This window comes from Lepus europaeus, chromosome 14 (genome assembly GCF_033115175.1).
Source record: "Lepus europaeus isolate LE1 chromosome 14, mLepTim1.pri, whole genome shotgun sequence".
Lineage (NCBI taxonomy): Eukaryota > Metazoa > Chordata > Mammalia > Lagomorpha > Leporidae > Lepus > Lepus europaeus.
In genome coordinates, this window is record NC_084840.1 from 30,030,400 (window position 1) to 30,050,425 (window position 20,026).

The window sequence follows — 20,026 nt, forward strand, 5'->3', positions numbered from 1 at the left end:
GATGTGACTGGTTTTATTGGATTTATTCTGAGTTCAGTATGCAAATAGCTACTTAGGAACAGGGACAACAAAGAATTCACAAATGCAGTCTGAAACCTATGCAAGTTCATGATCTGATCAACACACACACACATACAAACACACCCATACACATACACAGAATTTGGTATTTAGCACATGTTCAAAAATATAGCAATGAGTACATGCAAATTCCTGAAGATGCACAGGATATAAGAAACAATATAGGGGCCAGCATTGTGACATAGCAGGTAAAGCCATAGTCTACCAAACTGGCATCCCAGATGAGCACTGGTTCAATTCCAACCTGCTCCACTTCTGATCATGCTCCATGAGAACAGCCTAGGAAAAGCATTAGAAGATGCCCCAAGTGTTTAGGCACCTGCCACCCTCGTGGAGACCCAGATGAATCTCCTGGCCCCTGGCTTTGGCCTGACCCAGTGTTGGCCATTGCAGCCATCTGGGAAGTGAACCAGATCTCTCTCTCCTCTCTTTCTCTCTCTCTGCTTCTCTCCCTCTTTGTAACTCTTTCTAATCAATCAATCAATCAATCAATCTTCAAAAAGGGAAATGAACAGGTATTTTTCAAAGGATGAAATTCAAATGGCTAACAGACACATGGAAAAATGTTGAGGATCACTACCATCAAATAAATAAAATGCAAATAAAAACTACAAAAACTACAGTGGTTTTCTCCTTATCCCACTCAGAATGGCCACCATCAAATAAATAAATAAATAAATAAATAAATAAATAAATAAATAAAAGATTGTCAAGGATGTGGGGAAATACCCTAATATACTGTTAGTGGGAAATGTAAGCTAATACAACCATTATGGAAGACAGTAAAGAGATTCCTCAGGTATGAGGATGACCCAGCCATCCCACTCTTGGGAATTTGCCCAAATGAAAGGAAATCAGCATATGAAAGACTTATCTGTACCCTCATATTTATTGCAGTGAAAACACTGAGGTGAAAACAATAGCTAAGAGATGGAATCAATGTGCATCAGCTGGTGATGGGGGAAAGAAAATATATGCATACACTATGGAATCCTACTCACCATAAAAAATAGTACTGAAACGGTATTTTTATACTTTGTGTTTCTGCGTGGGTACAAACTGATGAGATCTTTACTAATTATATACTGAATCGATCTTCTGTATATAAAGATAATTGGAAATGAAAAAAAAAACCTGGTGTTAAATTGGAAATGGCATAGAAAATTAATTAAAAAAATATTATGTAGGATCTCTGTCTTTAATGTGCTGTACACTGTTATTTAATGCTATAACTAGTACTCCAACAGTATTTATTTTTTCACTTTCTGTTGCTATATGGGGACAAACTGTTGAAATCGTTACCTAATGTATACTAAACTGATCTTCTGTATATAAAGAGAATTGAAAATGAATCATGATGTGATTGTAAGGGGAGAGGGAGCGGGAAAGGGGAGGGAAGTTTTGGGAGGGGGAAGCCATTGTAACCCATAAGCTGTACTTTGGAAATTTATATTCATTAAATAAAAGTTTAATAAAAAAAAAAAGAAATCCTGTATTTTGCAACCAAATGAATGCAACTGAAAACCACTAAGCTTAGTGAAATAGCCAGTCCCAAAAAGACAACTATCATATGTTTGCTCTGATACGTGGCAGTTAATACAGAATACCCAAAACTTTACAAGAATGAAAAGGACACCTTGTGATAGTGATGTAGGCAGGCAAACAGGTTAAAATTGATTAGGTTTGTGAGCTGGAAGACCATGCCTGTGCCACACCCCTGTGTGACCTCACACCCTACCTGATACCTTCACCAGGCCCCTGTGTGACCTTATGCCCCAGCCTGGCCACACCTGGGTGTCCACCAGCCAATCTGGTTAATTAACCACTCCCCTTTGGAAGTGGGTTAAAAGCCTGGGACAAGGTGTGTCCACGCCCTTCTCTTTTCCCTGGCCTCTTGCCAAGAGGGTGCTGGCTGTACCCCTGCGCCTCCAGGTCATATGGCCTTCGGGCCACCTGCCCTAGGCTTCCTGGCCTAGATGTTCCTCCCCGTGGCTGGTTCCTGGTGCTTGGTATGAACCCAGATTTACCTCTTTCTCTTAGATAAAGCTCTCACTCTCCTATGCATCTTTCACACTAAATAAAAGCTTAAAATGTACCATGCTGCCTTGTTTATTTATGCTAGTATTTAGAATTCTTCTCTAAATATTAGGCAAGAACTCTCTTGGGCTTATTAATATTGGGGATTTATTAATAAGCATATAGTAATATTGTATGGCACCCCAAATTCCAGTAGCATATGTGGCACCCCAGATAGCACTTCTGGGGAACTTTAAGGGGCCACATTTTTGATATAGATTTTAGGGGGTCATCTCCAATTTCAATAGGATTGTTGTTTTTAACCCTTGTTTATCCTCTTGTGGAACTGTGGTCTTCCTACCTTTTACTTATTGAATATTATGATTAGTGGTGCATTGAGCCTATGATTATAGAGTAGACTTAAATTATGTTTTCAAAAATTAAAGGAAAAAAAGGAAGGAAGGAGGAAGGTTAGGAATGGAGAGGGGAGGAGGGAGAAGTGGTTTCCTTCTTAGAATTGCACCAATGAAAAACATGAAATCTATTCTCCATACATTAATAAAAATTTTAAAATAAAGAAAAAAGAAATATCAAACACTATGTACCTTTGAAAAGTAATCTTTCAGATTGTACTCACACACTGAAAAAGAAATCATATAACAAAATGCAAAGATATATTTCTCATCTGTTGTGTTTAAATCTAAATTAGAAAGGTAAGGAAAACACAAATGTATATAATAAACTAATATATAAACAATAAATTCAGGTGCCATACAAAGAAGGCATATACAATACTTGCCAGCTATTATGTGTTTATGTGTAGGGGAAGTATTTTCTTCTAAAGATATACCTTAAAGCAATTACATCTATAGCCAGATTATAACAATTTTGAGTGAGAAAATGGATTTTTACATTTTCAATATTCGCAGGCTCTAGAACAGGGCTCATCAATCAAAAAATAGCATTCCATTCCACTGTAGGAAATATACAAATATCACCATTATGTTTAATAAATGCAGATGTCAAAAAATCAAAATATAACTACAAAAGAACACTTTAGATAGAAGACTTAAGACTACCAAAAATTACTGCTTGCAAAGAAAGAGTAATTGCAACTCTAAATAAATAAGGTATTGAATTAATAATTCTTGCAATGATTTACCTTCCAGTCTGGGGATCAAATCCAAAATAATGATCTTTACATTGGTCACAGCTTTTCCCAGTAATGGAAGCATCATGGCAGGTGCATTGCCCAGTGAGGCCATCACAGATGGGATTAACTGTACCAGTTGCATGACATGAACATGGTAGGCAGCCAGTGTCATTGCCTGGAGCAATATAAAAACCTAGAAATAAAGAAATCAAAAATCTTTACATATGCATTTCAACCCATCTTCTTTAAAAAAAGATAACAGTTTGGTTACATTAAAAAAATACAAAGAAAAAACAGAATGCTCTATCATTATCTTAATATAAATGCATAGCTCCTTTTTTTTTTTTTTAAAGATTAAGGTTAAGGGAAAGTGACAGAGAGAGAGGGAGATACAGAGAAAGATCTTTCATCTGCTCATTCACTCTGCCAAATAATCATACTGGCAGGTGTTGGGCCAGACCAAATCCAGAAGGTAATAATTCCATTATGGTTTTCTACACGGGTGGCAGAGTCCCAGGTACTTGGGCCAATTTCCACTGCTTTCCCAGGCATAATAGCAGGAAGCTGGATAGAGAGCAGAAGAGCCAAGACTTGAAAAAGCACTCTAGAATGAAATGCTAGCATTGTGGATGGTGGCTTTATCCATGGTGCCACAACACTGGCCCCATATACCTGTTCTCCATGTGTGTGTCAATCATGACCAAAGAAATTTTGAGTAAATAACTTACATAACACTAATGTGTCTCCCATGCACCTGAAATTCAACGCATTTAAAGGTGCTCCATAATCTTTCTACTAAACAGTAGTTCTCTTCTAACCATCTTCACTTCAACAAATAACATCATCATCTATTCAATTGCTTAGTCTAGAACCTCAAGACATCTTTGGTAAGGATGGGCAGATAAAATAAAAGATGACCACTAGAATTTCTGATACATAATTGTCTTTTTCTAGTAAAAGTAAGTCCCATACAATACAATGTTTGCTTCTGTGAAAAATTTAAACTTTAAATTTAACTGAGCATTCTTGTAGTATGCTAAAACTAGTAACCCTTGAGTTTTCTATTTCTGTCACCCTCTACATTTTGCCAATTACTAAGTCCTGTGGACACAGCCTCCTAAGAATTTTCAGTCTTCCAATCTCCATCCTCATTGCCACCTCCCTAGTGAAAGTCACTGCCAGGTTTTTTTTATTGCTAACATTATGTTCCAGAGACTACAATATTGATCTCATTTAGCTCTTAGAGCTACACAAACAACTATTATTATTGTGTCCGCTTTATAGACTAACAAATATCAGAACCTAGGTTCAAAGCCACGCTGCTCAACTCCAGAGGCTATCTCCATGGATGATAGTGCCCCCCCCCCCCCCCCCGCTTATCTACAATCTGTTTTTCACAGCACAGCTGGAATAGTCTTTTCTGTAGTGTACTTTGAACATCCCATCTCTCTTGATATCTATTTAATAACTTCCTCTTTCCCCATAGGAAAAAAAATATCCAGATTCTCAGCACCTCCTCCAACTTTCCGAGCTGGTCCCATGTACCTCTGTAGCTACATCTCAAAGATCATCCCCTCTCAGTCCTACTTCTTTCTGTTCACAGGCTATCATTGCTGCAGTGGTCTTGACCATCTCATCTACTTCTCTCATTCCTATCTGAGCCAGTCTTATGACTCCCTGAGAAACAACCTTCAGGCCAGGTCATATGTAACTGCCACAGATTCATAGCTTATTTCTTTTAGTGCTCATGAAAATTATAATCAATATCATTCTCACCAGGGTGTAATCTCCATTAGGGCAAGAACCTCATCGGTTCATATCATTGCTGTTTCCCTAGCATCTAGGGACAGAGTTCGACAAAAAGTAGGCACTCCATAAAATATGATGAACCCAGATTTTCCAGGTCAAGTCCAAGCTGCTCCACTTCTGATCCAGCTCCCTGCTAATGAGCCCAAGAAAGCAATGGAGGATTGCCCAAAGGCTTGGGACCCTCCATCCATGGGAGACCAGAAGAAACTCTTGGGTCCTGGATTCAGCTGTTGCAACCATTTGAGGAATGAAACAGTAGAATGAAGATCTCTGACCCTTTCTCTCTCTGTGTGTGTGTCTTTCAAATAAATAGATAAATATTTCTTTGTTTTAAAAATGGTCCACATTATTAAATAAGCAGTAAGTTCCATAAGTACTATACTAATAATAAAACTAAAACATAAATTAAGAATTTATAAATGCTTAAAACCCCACAAAACCTCAAGATTTTACATGAATTCTAAAACCTCTTTCTTATAACAGGAAAAAATTACAAATATGGGAGCAGGCATTTAACCTAGGGATAAGATGCCCCCACCCCACATCTAGGTAACTGGGATTGATTCCCATTTCTGACTCCCAACCAGAGCTTCAGGTTCAAACAAACCCTGGGATGTAGTAGTGAAAACTCAAATAGTGGGTTCTGGCTACCCATGTAGGAGACCTGGATTGAGCTTCTGACTCTTGGCTCCATTTTCAGATCAGCCTTAGCCATTATGGGCATTTGGGTAGTGAACTAGTAGAAGAGAACACACACACACACAGACTCTGTCTCTCTCTTCCTGCCTCTCATATTAAAAAATAAAAAACAAAACAAACAAACAAAAAAAAACCCATGACTTAAAAATCTATTGGACCTAGAAGGTAGACATCAACAGTTAAAACTAGAAAAGCACTGACAATTTGAATATTGGAGCAGGAATGGTTTTGATGTTGCGTAGTGTATGTGCACAGGTGGGTATGTATATACACATGCACACACACACGGAGACACACACAAGCACATGCAACATGCAATGAATTTTATTGAAACAGTGGGGGAAAGAGATCACAGAAGGATTCTAATGAATCAAGTTATAGCAAATAAAACTGAAGTCAGTAACTGTTATGATCACTATTTTAACATGTATAAATATCAGTGATAGTGAGAGAGAGACTGAGCACAAAAGGAACACATTCTGTGATATTTATTCTGTAGGGGAAAACAAACAGCAGCCAAGATTCTCTAAAACTCATTTGAGGCTCTTGCTGAAAACAAGCCATTCTTTCATCACCATAACAATTCGTTTGTTCTCCATCTCCTGGGCCCTGAATGTTTTCTTATAAAGCTTCAAGAACTATAAAATAGAAAACAGTATGCTTCATGAGAGGCAAAGCAAGAAGTTCAAAATCTAATCCATTCAGTTTGACAGAATTAACAAAGTGTCAGTTTTTATGCTTACAGCTATAATATGCTACTTACTTCTTTGTATCTCCTGACAGCAATTTGCCTTATAAATTTCCAGTAATAGAATATATCTATGCCAATTAATAAATATTCTTGTACCTGATTCATCATGTGATCAAAGTCACCAATTTAAAAGGTTTCTACTTTGGAGTCAAGGCTATTGTGGTTGTGATAATTTGTGTTTTTCTTCCTGTGAATGTACCTATGTCCTTAAAATCATGAGGGCATCATGAATGCACTAACAGCTCTCCAATTTGGATAAATTACCCATTAGCATGGATACTTAGAAGTTGAATTAATTTGGACTTAAAGCAATAGCTTTAAGCGACAGAAAATTTTAGAACAATTAAAGATAATTTTATGTGAAATTATTAAATAAATCTGTAAATAAAAGGGGGGTGCATTTTGGTGCACCATGTTGGGTAGTCCAACTTTTGAAGACTAGCAAATGCCATAGAAAAATCAGAAATGTAAGCAGAAAACAAACCAAAAGTGGTGTTAGAGCATCTAGCAGAGGTAGGGCTTCCAGGAAAAGACATTGGAGTATGCCTTAGGGTTAATTCCCCCGTACTCTCAGGAGCATGATTAGAAAGGTTAATCCCACCAGTATTTTAGTTGCCCTATTTTTAAGCAGTTCTAATTAGAGTGACTCAGGTAACTTCCTGCTCCAAGATTGCTTCTTACCTGAATGTGCCTAATTCTAGAACATTACCTCTCCTTTTATGACCTCCAGCTACAGAAAACATTTTCCTTTCCCTCCTGCTTAAACTTCAACTCCTAAGTAGAACTTAAAGATAACTGATCTTAATTTCTTCTTTAGCTCAATACAATTCTGATCTGCCTCCATTAGCTCCACTTCAAGTTCCACATCTTTGTATCATTTCATCTGATCTTCTTGAGATTTCTTCCAAGGAATGATACTGTTCCCCATTCTTAAGCATGGTCATTAAAACATTACTACCTTGCATTATGTAGTGCTCACAGTTCATATATTATAAACACACACACACACACAGCACAAAGAAGCAAACTAGTTTATTACTTTCCTCAGCTCTACTTCAGCTAAACTCCTGGTCCCAAAGGAGAAAAATCTCATGTGGAAAACAATGTATTATCCAGCTAAAGCAGAGTGACCCACACCAAACAATAGTGTTGCTTTAGAGAGAAGAAGGCTTACAGAATCCATACAGCTCAAAGATATTAGCAAGGCTGCTGGTCTTGTCTCTTGCCATGGCTATTTGCACAAAATAGTGTCTGTCTTGGGCATCAAGAGGAGCCCATTTCCCAGCAATGTCCCTCCTGAGAACCATGAACAACTAGGCTTTGCCAAGGTCTTCAAAGCAGAGAAAGAAAACAAGTTCTACCTCTAGGCCTTATTCCAAAAAGGAGGGCAATGATGAGGGTAAGCACTAATTATCAGCCATTTGGAAGACACTGCTCTCACTTTAAGCCAGAACATGGACATGATATTAAGAGAAAAGTCTGGGGAGGAATTTGTAGCTCACCTATACCTGCAACAAAAGACTTTTACAACATCCGGTGTTTTCAGGATGAACTGTAGTCGCTGATGGTAGTATTCAGGTTAAATAACTTTGCTCTATTTTGTGGTTTTATAAAAATAATGCTGAAATTATTATTCCTAACGTTGACAAAATGTTAGTAAATTTACATTAATATTATTTATCTGAAGGTGTAATTTCTATGAGAAACACTTTAAACTCCTTTTCCATTAAATGAGATGCTTTGAATGCCCTGGTCTTATTCCTTCATTCTGGGTGGCTGTTACCTCCTCAAGTACCTTCCCAATTCCTGTCCACTTTTACAATCAGCTGATTTTCTCTATTAAATTTATCATGCCTCCAATTTTTCAAAAACTAATCCCTCACTTTACTACTTCTCTATACTGTACATTTCTAATATGCACTTTTCCTTCAGTATTTTATTTACATAGGAGTCAGTTTCCTTGACTAAGCCATAAATGCTTTAAGATATTTTGATTGTATATCTTAGAGTAGCATAGTCCCTGGTACATAGGAATTTATTAAATAAATATTTACTGAAAAAGATGTTTGAATGAAATAGATAGCTGAATGGGTGGATGGATGGGTCAATGACTGTTTGCTCTTAAAATATAAGATGATCTCCTTAATAATGAAAAGGAAGGAGATAAATACACATCTGTGAGTTATAACAATGATTGATCAGAGGGACCTAACCTATTAGGGAGTAAAGCAAGGAATGGATATGAACTGGACACAACAAATTTACAACATGGGACTTGTTATTTCAACAATTGGAACAGATATACAGGAAAGAAAGCATGTCCTCAAAACTATCTTCTATTTATAGAAAGGATATAACAACATGCTTATACAAAAGAAAGGATTCCATTGCACTCCTCTGGATCTCATGCTGATGGAAATATTCATGAAAGGCTCTCATAAACACACTCTCCAAGAATCAAATCCAATAAAAACAAAGAAGATAAATAATGACAACTCTGATTACCACCAGAAGATTATAATGAATACATATATGTATATATATATGACTATTCATAATTCACAGCATCACTTTAAATTCTGTTTTCACTTTGCCTTAATATTTATCAGATGGACGCCGGCGCCGTGGCTCAATAGGCTAATCCTCCGCCTTGCGGCGCTGGCACACCGGGTTCTAATCCTGGTCGGGGTGCCGGATTCTGTCCCAGTTGCCCCTCTTCCAGGCCAGCTCTCTGCTGTGGCCAGGGAGTGCAGTGGAGGATGGCCCAAGTGCCTGGGCCCTGCACCCCATGGGAGACCAGGATGAGCACCTGGCTCCTGCCTTCGGATCAGTGCAGTGCGCCGGCCGCAGCGGCCATTGGAGGGTGAACCAACGGCAAAGGAAGACCTTTCTCTCTCTCTCTCTCTCTCTCTCTCTCACTGTCCACTCTGCCTGTCAAAAAAAATAAATAAAAAATATTTATCAAATGGATGTTCTGAAGACTTTTTCCTATGGTATTCCAACTACCTCCCAAATTTCCCCAACTTGATTCCTGGACTCATTCTTTTGTACATCCCTCTACTGAGTTAGTTTGTAATTATCTGATCACTGCAGTGCCCTTGCATGCTGTTGATTTTCATTTTATGCCTATTACTTGGATTCTGTACAATTGAGAAATTCCAGGACCTACAGCAAGAAACCAGAATCAAGGCAGAAGATGAGCTAGAGAGTTGGAGAAAGGAACAAACATATGGAACAGTACTATTTTAACCCATCTTCAAAGACTTATTGAGTGACTATTTAAAATAAATACTGAGTTATTCAAGAAAATATTCCATTTTTTCCTAGTAGAGATTCTAGGGTCTGATCAGCCTGGATTTGTCAAAGGCTCCTGTACTTAATTAATTTCATTTCTTCATTCTAAAATAGGAACAATAATGTCCACTTCATTATAAATAGTGTGCATAATAGCTGGGATTTTATAAGAAAAGGTCTATTACAGGGCCTGACACTCAGTACACACTGAAAACATTTTGTGTGATCATTATACTGGTTTTTAAGTAGCTTTCTGTGAAAGTAGCATTTTTCTAAAAAAGTTTAAATAATGAGTTGCTAGGGAGCTTCTTTTGATCCTCCAGATGTCCCTAAAATTGTAGCCTGAATTTCCTATGGCCAGATTCTTATGATTTACCAAGGAAGAGGCTCTTATTCCAAGATTCAGATCTCTCTGGGGGAAAGCATGTTAATCTAGAAAGTTATTTCACCAAACACCAGGAAATGTGGCATAATTGGGTCTCAACTGTGAAGCACTGATCTTTAATGGAATATCAGCTGCCTGGTTCCAATTCCATTGGCAAGGCCCTACATGCAAGTCTGGATTATGAGCTCATTACTTAACAACTCTGATATGGTTCTTAATGAAACAAGACACATTCTTTTACATTCTAATAGTCTGTATGAATTATAAAATAAAGCCAAAAGTAAATACCAGAGGGTGGCATAAGGCATTGTCCTATTAGTATGAAACATGTAATAGGGAGCTGTTTTCTTTATAAATTAGCCTTTATTTTATTCCGAAGCTGCCGAGTCCTCCATAAACCCTCTCTGCCTCTGGATCTCAAGGACAAGGGTGGGTCACTGGCTCAGGAAGCCTTGACATTCCTCCCTGCCTCTCCCGGCCTGGCCTCTGATTAAGTGCCTGCTGCTGAACATTATGAGGTCAGCGGCACTGAGAAAAGGAATCGGGAAAACATATTTAGCACTATATTTATTAGTGCGGGTATGTGTACATTCATATATGTACACACACTCCAAATAATTTTAAATTAAAGCATTTTTAAAATACTTAATGGAGGTTAAGCAGCATTTTTAACCTCTGTTCAAGTTATTGAATGGCATATTAAAACCAATGTGGCTCTAATGTACCTTCTAATGTGCACTGCTGCTTTAACAAATTGCCTATAAATTTTAGTTGAATTAAGCCTATTCCTTGTACATTCATAGTAAGGTTAGGTTAATAATACATGAGATTTCATTATATGCACCTTCCTTAATAATGTTTTTTAAGAAAGTAGGACAAGAATCTATGTGCAGTAGTCTACCAGAGGCCTGTAGTATTTACACTCACAAAAGTAAGGCAAGCATAAGTCCTTAGGCTTGCTCGACCACTCCCTCCTACCCTGTACTTCTCCCCACATGCCTCAATGTTCTCACACCCACTGTGGTGTTCAGACACTTCCCTCTCCCACTACATGATGGAGGAGTCTCAGGTGTGTTTAGAGTAGTAGAATGAAAACAGCTTTAGAACGTAGCCGGGTAAACAGCATACACACTACAAAAGTGGCTACTGGGAAGCATCTGTTTTTGATAAAGATACTTTGAGAGAAAGGTTTCTCTTTCCAATATGAATTTCACTGTAAGAGACTATAAAACCAGAAAACAGAATTCAAAGTGGAATTACTTAAACTAGATGAATGCAGAAACATATGAACAAAAAATAGCCCTAAAACAATTTCTCCTCTTTATATGCTATGCATATGTTTATAGCATACCTTGTTTTATTTTAAAAAATAAACAGTAGTACTCTTGGCCACTATTTTCCTTTCTCCAGTGCAGTGAAAGGAACACCTCAGGCATTTGCTCTGCCCATACCTAAAAATATATGAATGCCACTGAGGTACTTTTTAAATATCATTATTCAATCATTGCGTATACACAGAGCAGCCATGGGCCTATGTGCCTAGGATACATCATGGAACAATTGTGAAGAATAACAACAGAACTTGTTGGCTGGGGAGGAAAAACATGATCAGAGATCATGGACATGATAGGTCCTGGGGGCTATGAAAGTCCTTTAACTTTTTTTATCCCCTCAGTGTAGTGCAGAGTGAATGGAAGGGGGACAGGATCTGACTAAGGTATGAACAGCATCACTGTGGGGCAGGCACTGTGGCGTACTGGGCTAAGCTTCCACCTGTGGCGCTGGCATCCCATATGGGCACCAGTTCATGACCTGGCTGCTCCTCTTCCAATCCAGCTCTATGTAATGGCCTGGGAAAACAGTAGAAGATGGCTCAAGTGCTTGGGTCCTGCACCCGCATGGGAGACCCAGAAGAAGCTCCTGGCTTCAGACCGGCCCAGCTCCAGCAGTCACTGCCAATTAGGGGGTGAACCAGCAGATCAAAGACCTTTCTCTCTGTCACTCACTCTCTCTGTCTGTAACTCTACCTCTCAAATAAAAATAAATAAAATCTTAAAAACAATGTATGAACAGCATCACTTGGACTGTAGGTTGATGAGTGATTAATAGTCCAGGAGAAACAGCAAGGGGGCTTAGAAAATGGATGAACTGAAGGTGATCAGAAGTGGTTAAAGTTTGGATTATGTAAAGGTAAAATGAGTGGGATTGATTTTGATAGGTGAGACATGGGTGGTGGAGAGAGTCAAGGATGGCTGCAAAGATTTGCTCTGAAAACATCACAAAAAGAAAACAGTAGTCAATATCAGAGGTTAGCAAGAAAATAAAAGGACTTGACATGGAGAGTCCACCAATAAACAAATTAATTCAGTTTGAACAACTCTGGAAAGAACAGTGTTGTTAATCCCTCTCCCAACCAGTAAGTTGTCTCTCTCACATCTTAAGAGATTTCAGCCAGCTTTCTCACTAGACATTTAAACAGCAGGTGTAGAGTTGAAGTGCTCAGTGAACACAGGGATTACCTGTGATGACTGATTTTAGATGTCAACTTGGCTAGGCTTGGTGTCTAGTTGTGCAGTGAACACTAGCCTAAATGTTACTGAAAAGGTGTTTTATAGATCATAAAAATACTAATTCATAGCCAGGTGGGCCCACAGAGTATCCAGAACAATCATTTAACTGTGGCAGATCATTATGAAATTTTCTGAAATTAGGCCTACAAGGATAGGAAATTCTAGAAGGTTACTAAGGGAGGCAGAGAGGGGAGGATAGAGGGAGGAGAAGGGGGAGAGATGTAAGAGTAGGGAGTGGAATGAGGAAGCAGGAGATAAGAGACAGGTGAATGATTGATTGATATTGCTAAAACAATGGCAAAATATATAAAATTTCAGAGAGCTCTTTGTGTTTAGACACTTCCAAACAATAAAGACAATTTCAGACATTCAAACTTCTCAAAAAAATCTACATCCCTCTACATTTGTTTTCAGAGGCTGCTGGAGCATGTGTTCTACCAAATACACAAATAAAACAATGAAAGAGAACATGAGGGATCCAGGAAACACACGATGCAACACAGGAGACCAGTGAAGGAAACGCCCAGTACAGCTGCAAAGGCGATGCCTCACAGAGCTGTGCAGCACAGCTGACGGCCAACTGTCCAAATCAGAACAGGAAATGGGAAGCTCTGGAGGCTGCCAAATCCTGTGAGAAAACAAGAAACTGACACATTCCTTGAAAGGAGCTCCTTTGGAGAATTTTGTTTTCTAGAACTATATAAGAGATTACTAGAAAGTTAAGCAAAGATAGTTTTTCAAGAAAGGAATCAAATATAACTAGTATTTTGTAGTGTGATTTCAAAGTAGATTTATGTAGTCAAAATAAGCAATCTTTGAATACTAATTTAAGGAGATTAGTGTGTAGGGGGGTAAGAAGAACACATATTCTATAATAGGAAGACAGAAAATGTCTAAATTTTAAAAATTAAAATGGAACAATGTCTGTGACTTAGAAATAGACCCAGAGAGGACAGTTAAAGAAATTGAAGGTGGCTGCTCTGAGCATGGAGCTTCCTGGGAAGATTGGGTGGGATACTTCTGTTTGACATCATGAGCCTTTACATTCTGATATCTAATACTGAACACATTTATACTTTGATTAAGCAAATAAATTTAAGAAATGGAAAATCATACTTCCATTTTCTTCTCTCTCTCTTTCACCTCTACCCCCTAGTCTCCCCTCTCCCCTCTGCCTTTTTTTGGGGGGTTTATCTAGTATATTTTTATCTTCTTTGGAGAATAATTTCTTAGCTGTTATTTGCTTAAATACAAATGTCACAAAACTCCAATAATTCATGGCAATTTGCTGTCTCTTTAAAAAGTGTTTAGTATGGGTATCATCACTAATAATAAAAATAATTATATTTAAAATATTCTTACATTTAATTTACTTCTGTATTCCTCTTAATTCTCTTAGTGTTTCAATGTATTGAGAACAAGAATTATTTCATTCAACTTGCATATCCACAATGGTGATATAACTCCTCACAAATTGTGGTCTCTCTGTAAGGGGTTTGTTTAATTGGAGACACTGGGTAATAACCAAGAAATTGAACAAGGGACTCTCATTGACATGATTTTTTAATCACGCACTGATATTCTTAAAAGGAAAAAGTGAAAAACAAAAAATAACAATTTTCTAAAAATAAAACAAAGACAAAAGCTTCAGGTTTTCTGTCTCTTCATTATCCCTCACATTAGTTCACTTTTTGTATCCATTCAAATTGACCACCAATGTACTTTTTTTTTTTTTTTTGATAGGCAGAGTTAGACAGTGAGAGAGAGAGAGAAACGTCTTCCTTTTTGCCGTTGGTTCACCCCCCAAATGGCCACTACGGCCGACGCACTGCGCCAATCTGAAGCCAGGAGCCAGGTGCTTCCTCCTGGTCTCCCATGCGGGTGCAGGGCCCAAGCACTTGGGCCATCCTCCACTGCCTTCCCGGGCCATAGCAGAGAGCTGGCCTGGAAGAGGAGCAACGGAGACAGAAACCGGCGCCCCAACCGGAACTAGGACCTGGGATGCCGGCGCTGCAGAGGATTAGCCAAGTGAACCACGGCGCCCGCCCACCAATGTACTTTTATACTACGTGAATATAAACTTGGATATCCAGTTTAACTTACTGGAATTTTTTTAAAAAAATATCTATTTATTTATTTGTAAGGCAGAATTACTGAAAGAGAAAAGGAGAGATGGAGAGATGGAGAGAGAGCGATCTTCCATCTGCTGTTTAACTCCCAAAATGGTAGCAATGATCAGCGCTGGGCCAGGTTGAAGCCAAAAGCCAGGAGCTTCACCTGGGTCTCATGTGGGTGCTGGGACTCAAGCACTTGGGCCATTTTCTGCTGCTTTCCTAGGCACATTATTGAGAAACTAGATTGGAAGTGGAACAGCTTAGACTGAAATGATGCCCACATGGGACGCCAGTGTCATAGGCAGCATCTTAGCCCACTACACCATAATCGTGGCCTCACCTTTTTAGAATTTTTAAGCACTCAGAACCAACGTAGGCATCGTTTTAAGGAGGGGAGGGGGAATAGACAGTGCATTTGGTAACCATAATATCTTGAACTCTTAGCAAGAAAGACAATTGAGTCAAAGATCCACAGAATATCACTGCTTAAATTAATATTTATGTCTAAATTATTATAAATCGGCCTATCAAGATTTAAACTCAAATTATTTTCTGCTGCAAATAAAACATCCTCTGATTAGATTAATGGAGGAATCTACAAGAAAGAAATTTCTCAGTGAGAGCAATCTTTATCAGAAAATAATATAACAATCCCAGTCATTTCTTTGATCATGCTAGCTTTTCATCATCTCCAGAGGAGCACTTGTCCTAGCAAGGGACCTGGGGAGTGACTCAAATGGTAGTGGGTCAACGCATCCAAGAAAAAAAATAAAACTGAGAACAGAATAATTGGTTCATTTATCTCCTTAGGGCTCAAGAGGCCTATTGGCTATAAAAAAAAAAAAATCTGCTAGGGCAGGCTTTGTGGCATAGGAGGTTAAGCTGTCACTTGGTATGCCCCTCATCCAACTGTGGAGTGTTGGCTTGAGTCCTCGCTGTACTGCTTCCAACCCAGCTCCCTGGTAAAGCACCTGGGAAATAGCAGTTGGGTCACTCAGGTAGTTGATTCCTCCCACCACCGTGGGAGATGCTGATGGAGCCCAGCCCTGGCTCTTACAGCCGTTTAGGGAGTGAACCAGAAGATGGAAGATCGTTCTCTTTCTCAGTCACTCTTCTTCTGTCATGCTGCCTTTCAAATAAATAAAGCTTTAAAATTTTGCCTAACAATTAGAACTAACCCAGAAGTGCAAAATTCCCTGTCATTGGAGGCAGCTATTTAGCAACTGACTTATTTTCTGCCAGCCAAATCATAATTGTAGAAGATTCCTACAAAAGCCAAGTCTACTAGTTGTCTTCAACATCACTATCTTACTTCTTCCTTATGACAGTGGCCTCAAGTTTTCAGCAGGCAGGGATATTCTGAGAGCACATCTATTCGCCATACTTTCTTGCAGAAATATACATACATACAGAGCATTTCTGACCAATGGGATGTGAGTGGAATTGATTTGGGCACCTTCAGATACTTCCTGAAAGATAAAGCTGCCCATCGTTGGCTAGACATTGACACTTGGAGGAAAATACGTTGAGGAGGGTGGAGAAATGCCTTTAGAGGGACAGTAAGTAGAAGAAATGGAGCTACCAAGCAAGTGTTCTGGCTCTTCGTCTAGTACATTTACCACTAAATATTATGCTGTGTGCTGTTGCTTTTTTTTATTAAACAAATATTTTCATCATTGTTAATGTTCTTTATTCATTGGCTCCCTTTGTAAACCCATAGGTTTTCAGACAAAAGAAACCCAATTATTGAAATATTTGTAATAAATATGTATAATTTCTTGAACATCCACTTTTCTTCAAAGGCAAATAATAAAGCATAAAAATACATAAACCTGAATTATTAGTTTTCTATAGACTTGAACTCAGTCACTTCCTAATACACTTATGCTTCACATTGAACAAGTATTTGTGATTCACTGAGTGGTGGAAGATTATAGGCAATATTTGAACAGAAAAAAATTAGAGGGCATCAACCACACTGAAAAGGATGCCAGATGACTATACAGTACTCTGAGTTGGGAAAGGAGAATGAACCAAAGAACCAAGACATGACAGGTGTAGCACCAGTGAAGTGGCTGCAGGGATTGAAGAATGTATGTGAATCAATGACTATCAGAAACAAAGACAGATGCCTGGATTGGATCCAGAGGACAAAATTCCTAATGGCTGGCCTATATTGGACTCAAATTCTAAGAAAAATAAATAATCATCTTAGGAATCTCTGTAGGAGAAGTGTTGTTAGAAGTATTCTGCCAGCACTTCCAGTGTAGAAAAGAGACAGAGACCAACATGAGAGAAGGTAGCTTAGGGTTGGCACTGAAGAGTTCATTACAGAAGGGTCACAAAGAGAAGGAACAGCTAAGTCTGCATCTCTCCATCCCATTAAGCACACAAATGAAAAAGTCCTTTGTATCATGTAGATAAAGAAAATGCTTATGAGGCCAGTGCTGTGGCATAGCGGATAAAGACGCTGCTAGCAGCGCTGGCATCCCATATGGGCACTGATTCGCGTCTCAGCTGCTCAACTTCTGATCCAGCTCTCTGCTACAGCCTGAGAATGCAGTGGAAGATGGCTCAAGTCCTTGGGTCCCTGCACCCACATGGGAGGCCTGGAAGAAGCTCCTGGCCCCTGGCTTCAGATCAGCACAGCTCCGGCTATTGAAGTAAGGGAGCGAATCAGCAGATGAAGACCTTTCTCTCTCTCTCTCTCTCTCTCTCTCTCTCTCTCTCTCTCTCTCTCTGCCTCTGCCTCTGCCTCTGCCTCTCTCTGCCTCTGCCTCTCTGTAACTCTGCCTTTCAAATAAATAAATAAATCTTTAAAAAAAGAGAATGCCTATTTCTGTTGTGTGTTGATACTGGATTATTATGGTTACTTCAACATAGCATACAAAACATTCAGTAAAGATAATAGGTTTATTATGAATTTCAGTCCATTATCTAGACATTTGATAGGTTTACAAAATTCCTGAGTGATGGGCTTAGTCTTTCTTTGAAAGGCCTAGGGTGGTTTTAGAGTTTCATCCAAAATTAGGATCATCATATATATTTATTTATATATAATTTTATATGTATACACACACATACATATACACACAATTAAAGTCCAATGAAGTCCTCCATACAGTTTAACAATAAATTACTCTAAAGGTTATAACATTTAATATATTAGGTTTGTTGGTTCACTAAGGGAAAAAATAATATATAAGCCATGGTTATTTGATCATGCAGGAGACTGAGTATGTTGTTTCCAAACTTGGAGATATTAATAAGAAGTAAAAGAGAAAAAAAATCATCTTAGGAAACCAGAAAGAGGTAACTGGTTGCAAGTTTGGAAGGATTAATCTGCAGGTGGCAAAGTACAAAGTGCTGTGGCTGTCAATCAAGTTGTTCAGTACTCTTGCAACAACCTAATGAACTCTTAGAGATCTTCCCATCATCTGGCATACATACCACCTCGCCCCTACCTGATGGAGTGGCCCTAGAAGCCAAGTTCATTTTATGTGATTGAACACCCCTGGCCACAGTGAGTTTCCTCCGAGTTAGCCACCAAACAAAACTGTTAGAATTTTCCTCTTGAAATTTTAGCCATGAGGCAGCAAATATGTGTCTCTGTGGCTGGAAGTAAAATTTTAAGCAATAGGGGGCCAGTACTGTGGCCCAGGTTAGTTTGAGGCTTGTGGCACCAGCATTCCATATGGGTGCCGGTTTGAGTCCCAGCTGCTCCACTTTTGATCCAGTTCTCTACTATTGCACCTGGGAAAGCAGTGGAAGACGGTCCAAGTGCTTGGGTCACTGCACCAGCATGTGAGACCCTGAAGAAGCTCCTGGTTCTTGGCTTCAGCCTGGCCTAGCCTCCATCATTGTGGGAATTTGGGGCATGAACCAGCAGATGGAAGATCTTTCTTTTCTTTTCTTTTCTTTCTCTTTCTTTCTTTCTTTCTTTCTTTTTCTTTCTCTCTCTCTCTCTCTCTTTCTTTCTCTCTTTCTTTCTCTTTCTTTCTCTCTTTCTTTCTTTCTCTTTCTTTCTTTCTTTCCTTTCTTTCCTTTCTTTCTTTTTCTCTCTCTCTCTCTCGCTCTCGCTCTCGCTCCCTCTGTCTCCCTCTCCCTCTCCTTCTTCTAACTCTGCTTTTCAAATACATAAATCTAAAAAATTTGTTTTAAAAAACTTGTAAGCAGTATCAGTGGACATGGAGTGGCCACATAACCATGAAGAAAGAGAGAGAAAGGCAGAGCACCCTACTGGAGAGGAAGAAAGAATAGGAATATATATGCATTCATAGAAGATTTCTGGTTCCTCAGTCCTGACTGCATTGTTCCATATCCTTAAGCTTTAAGGCATTTACTTATAGTATTACCCACATTTATATTCAAAAATGTGGAAATATTTTTGATACTTATATTTGAAAAATAATGAACTCTTCTTCCATGCCTTCCTGTCTCTTCAGACTTGCTTGTTACGTGACCAATGGAAAGGGCAACCATGGCTCTGTTCTCCTGAACTCGATTTTCTCCTATATGAAGAAGACATTGTTCTAGCCCTTCCCAGGCAGAGAAAGCACCCTTTTGGATTTGTATCTTCTTCATTTTCACAGGTAATTCAGAGCAGATTTTCATTATAGAAAGTTAAGCATGGCTGTTAGAGAACTGATCAGTATATATTTTCATGATATTATGATGAATTCTGTATAAATTACATTATTTTATTTAAAATCTATGAAGGCAAAGAGAGACTGACATAAGTTCTGTTTTTCCTCCTGTACAGAAACAAGTAGAAAAGTTTTTATGCAAAGAGGTCAATTTTGCAAATATGATGGCACTTAAAAATAATTCTAGGAAGGGGAGAGGGAGCGGGAGGGGGGAGGGTTGCGGGTGGGAGGGAAGTTATGGGGGGGGGAAGCCATTGTAATCCATAAGCTGTACACTGGAAATTTATATTCATTAAATAAAAGTTAAAAAAAATAATTCTAGATATTTCTATATAATACCTGGACATTTGATTTTCCAATAAAAATATTTGGCCAGCCTACTAAGAAATTTGGTATTATGTAAATATTTGGCATTATACAGGTAATCCACTCAAGTTGTCCTTTCTCTAGAAATAAAGATGTATTCTTCTTTTTCATAATCACTTTTCAATTAGTAAACAGGGATTTA

At 38.6% G+C, this 20,026-nt stretch overlaps 1 protein-coding gene across 1 annotated transcript in view; it reads right to left on the bottom strand.

Annotated features, from left to right (window-relative positions):
* The window catches only part of USH2A (usherin), an 855,126-nt gene that overhangs the window by 587,559 nt on the left and 247,541 nt on the right, over positions 1–20,026 (bottom strand). Inside the window, exon 13 of the mRNA XM_062211324.1 lies at positions 3,260–3,443. Coding sequence (XP_062067308.1) covers positions 3,260–3,443 — 184 coding nt within the window. The remainder of the gene's footprint in view (positions 1–3,259; positions 3,444–20,026) is intronic.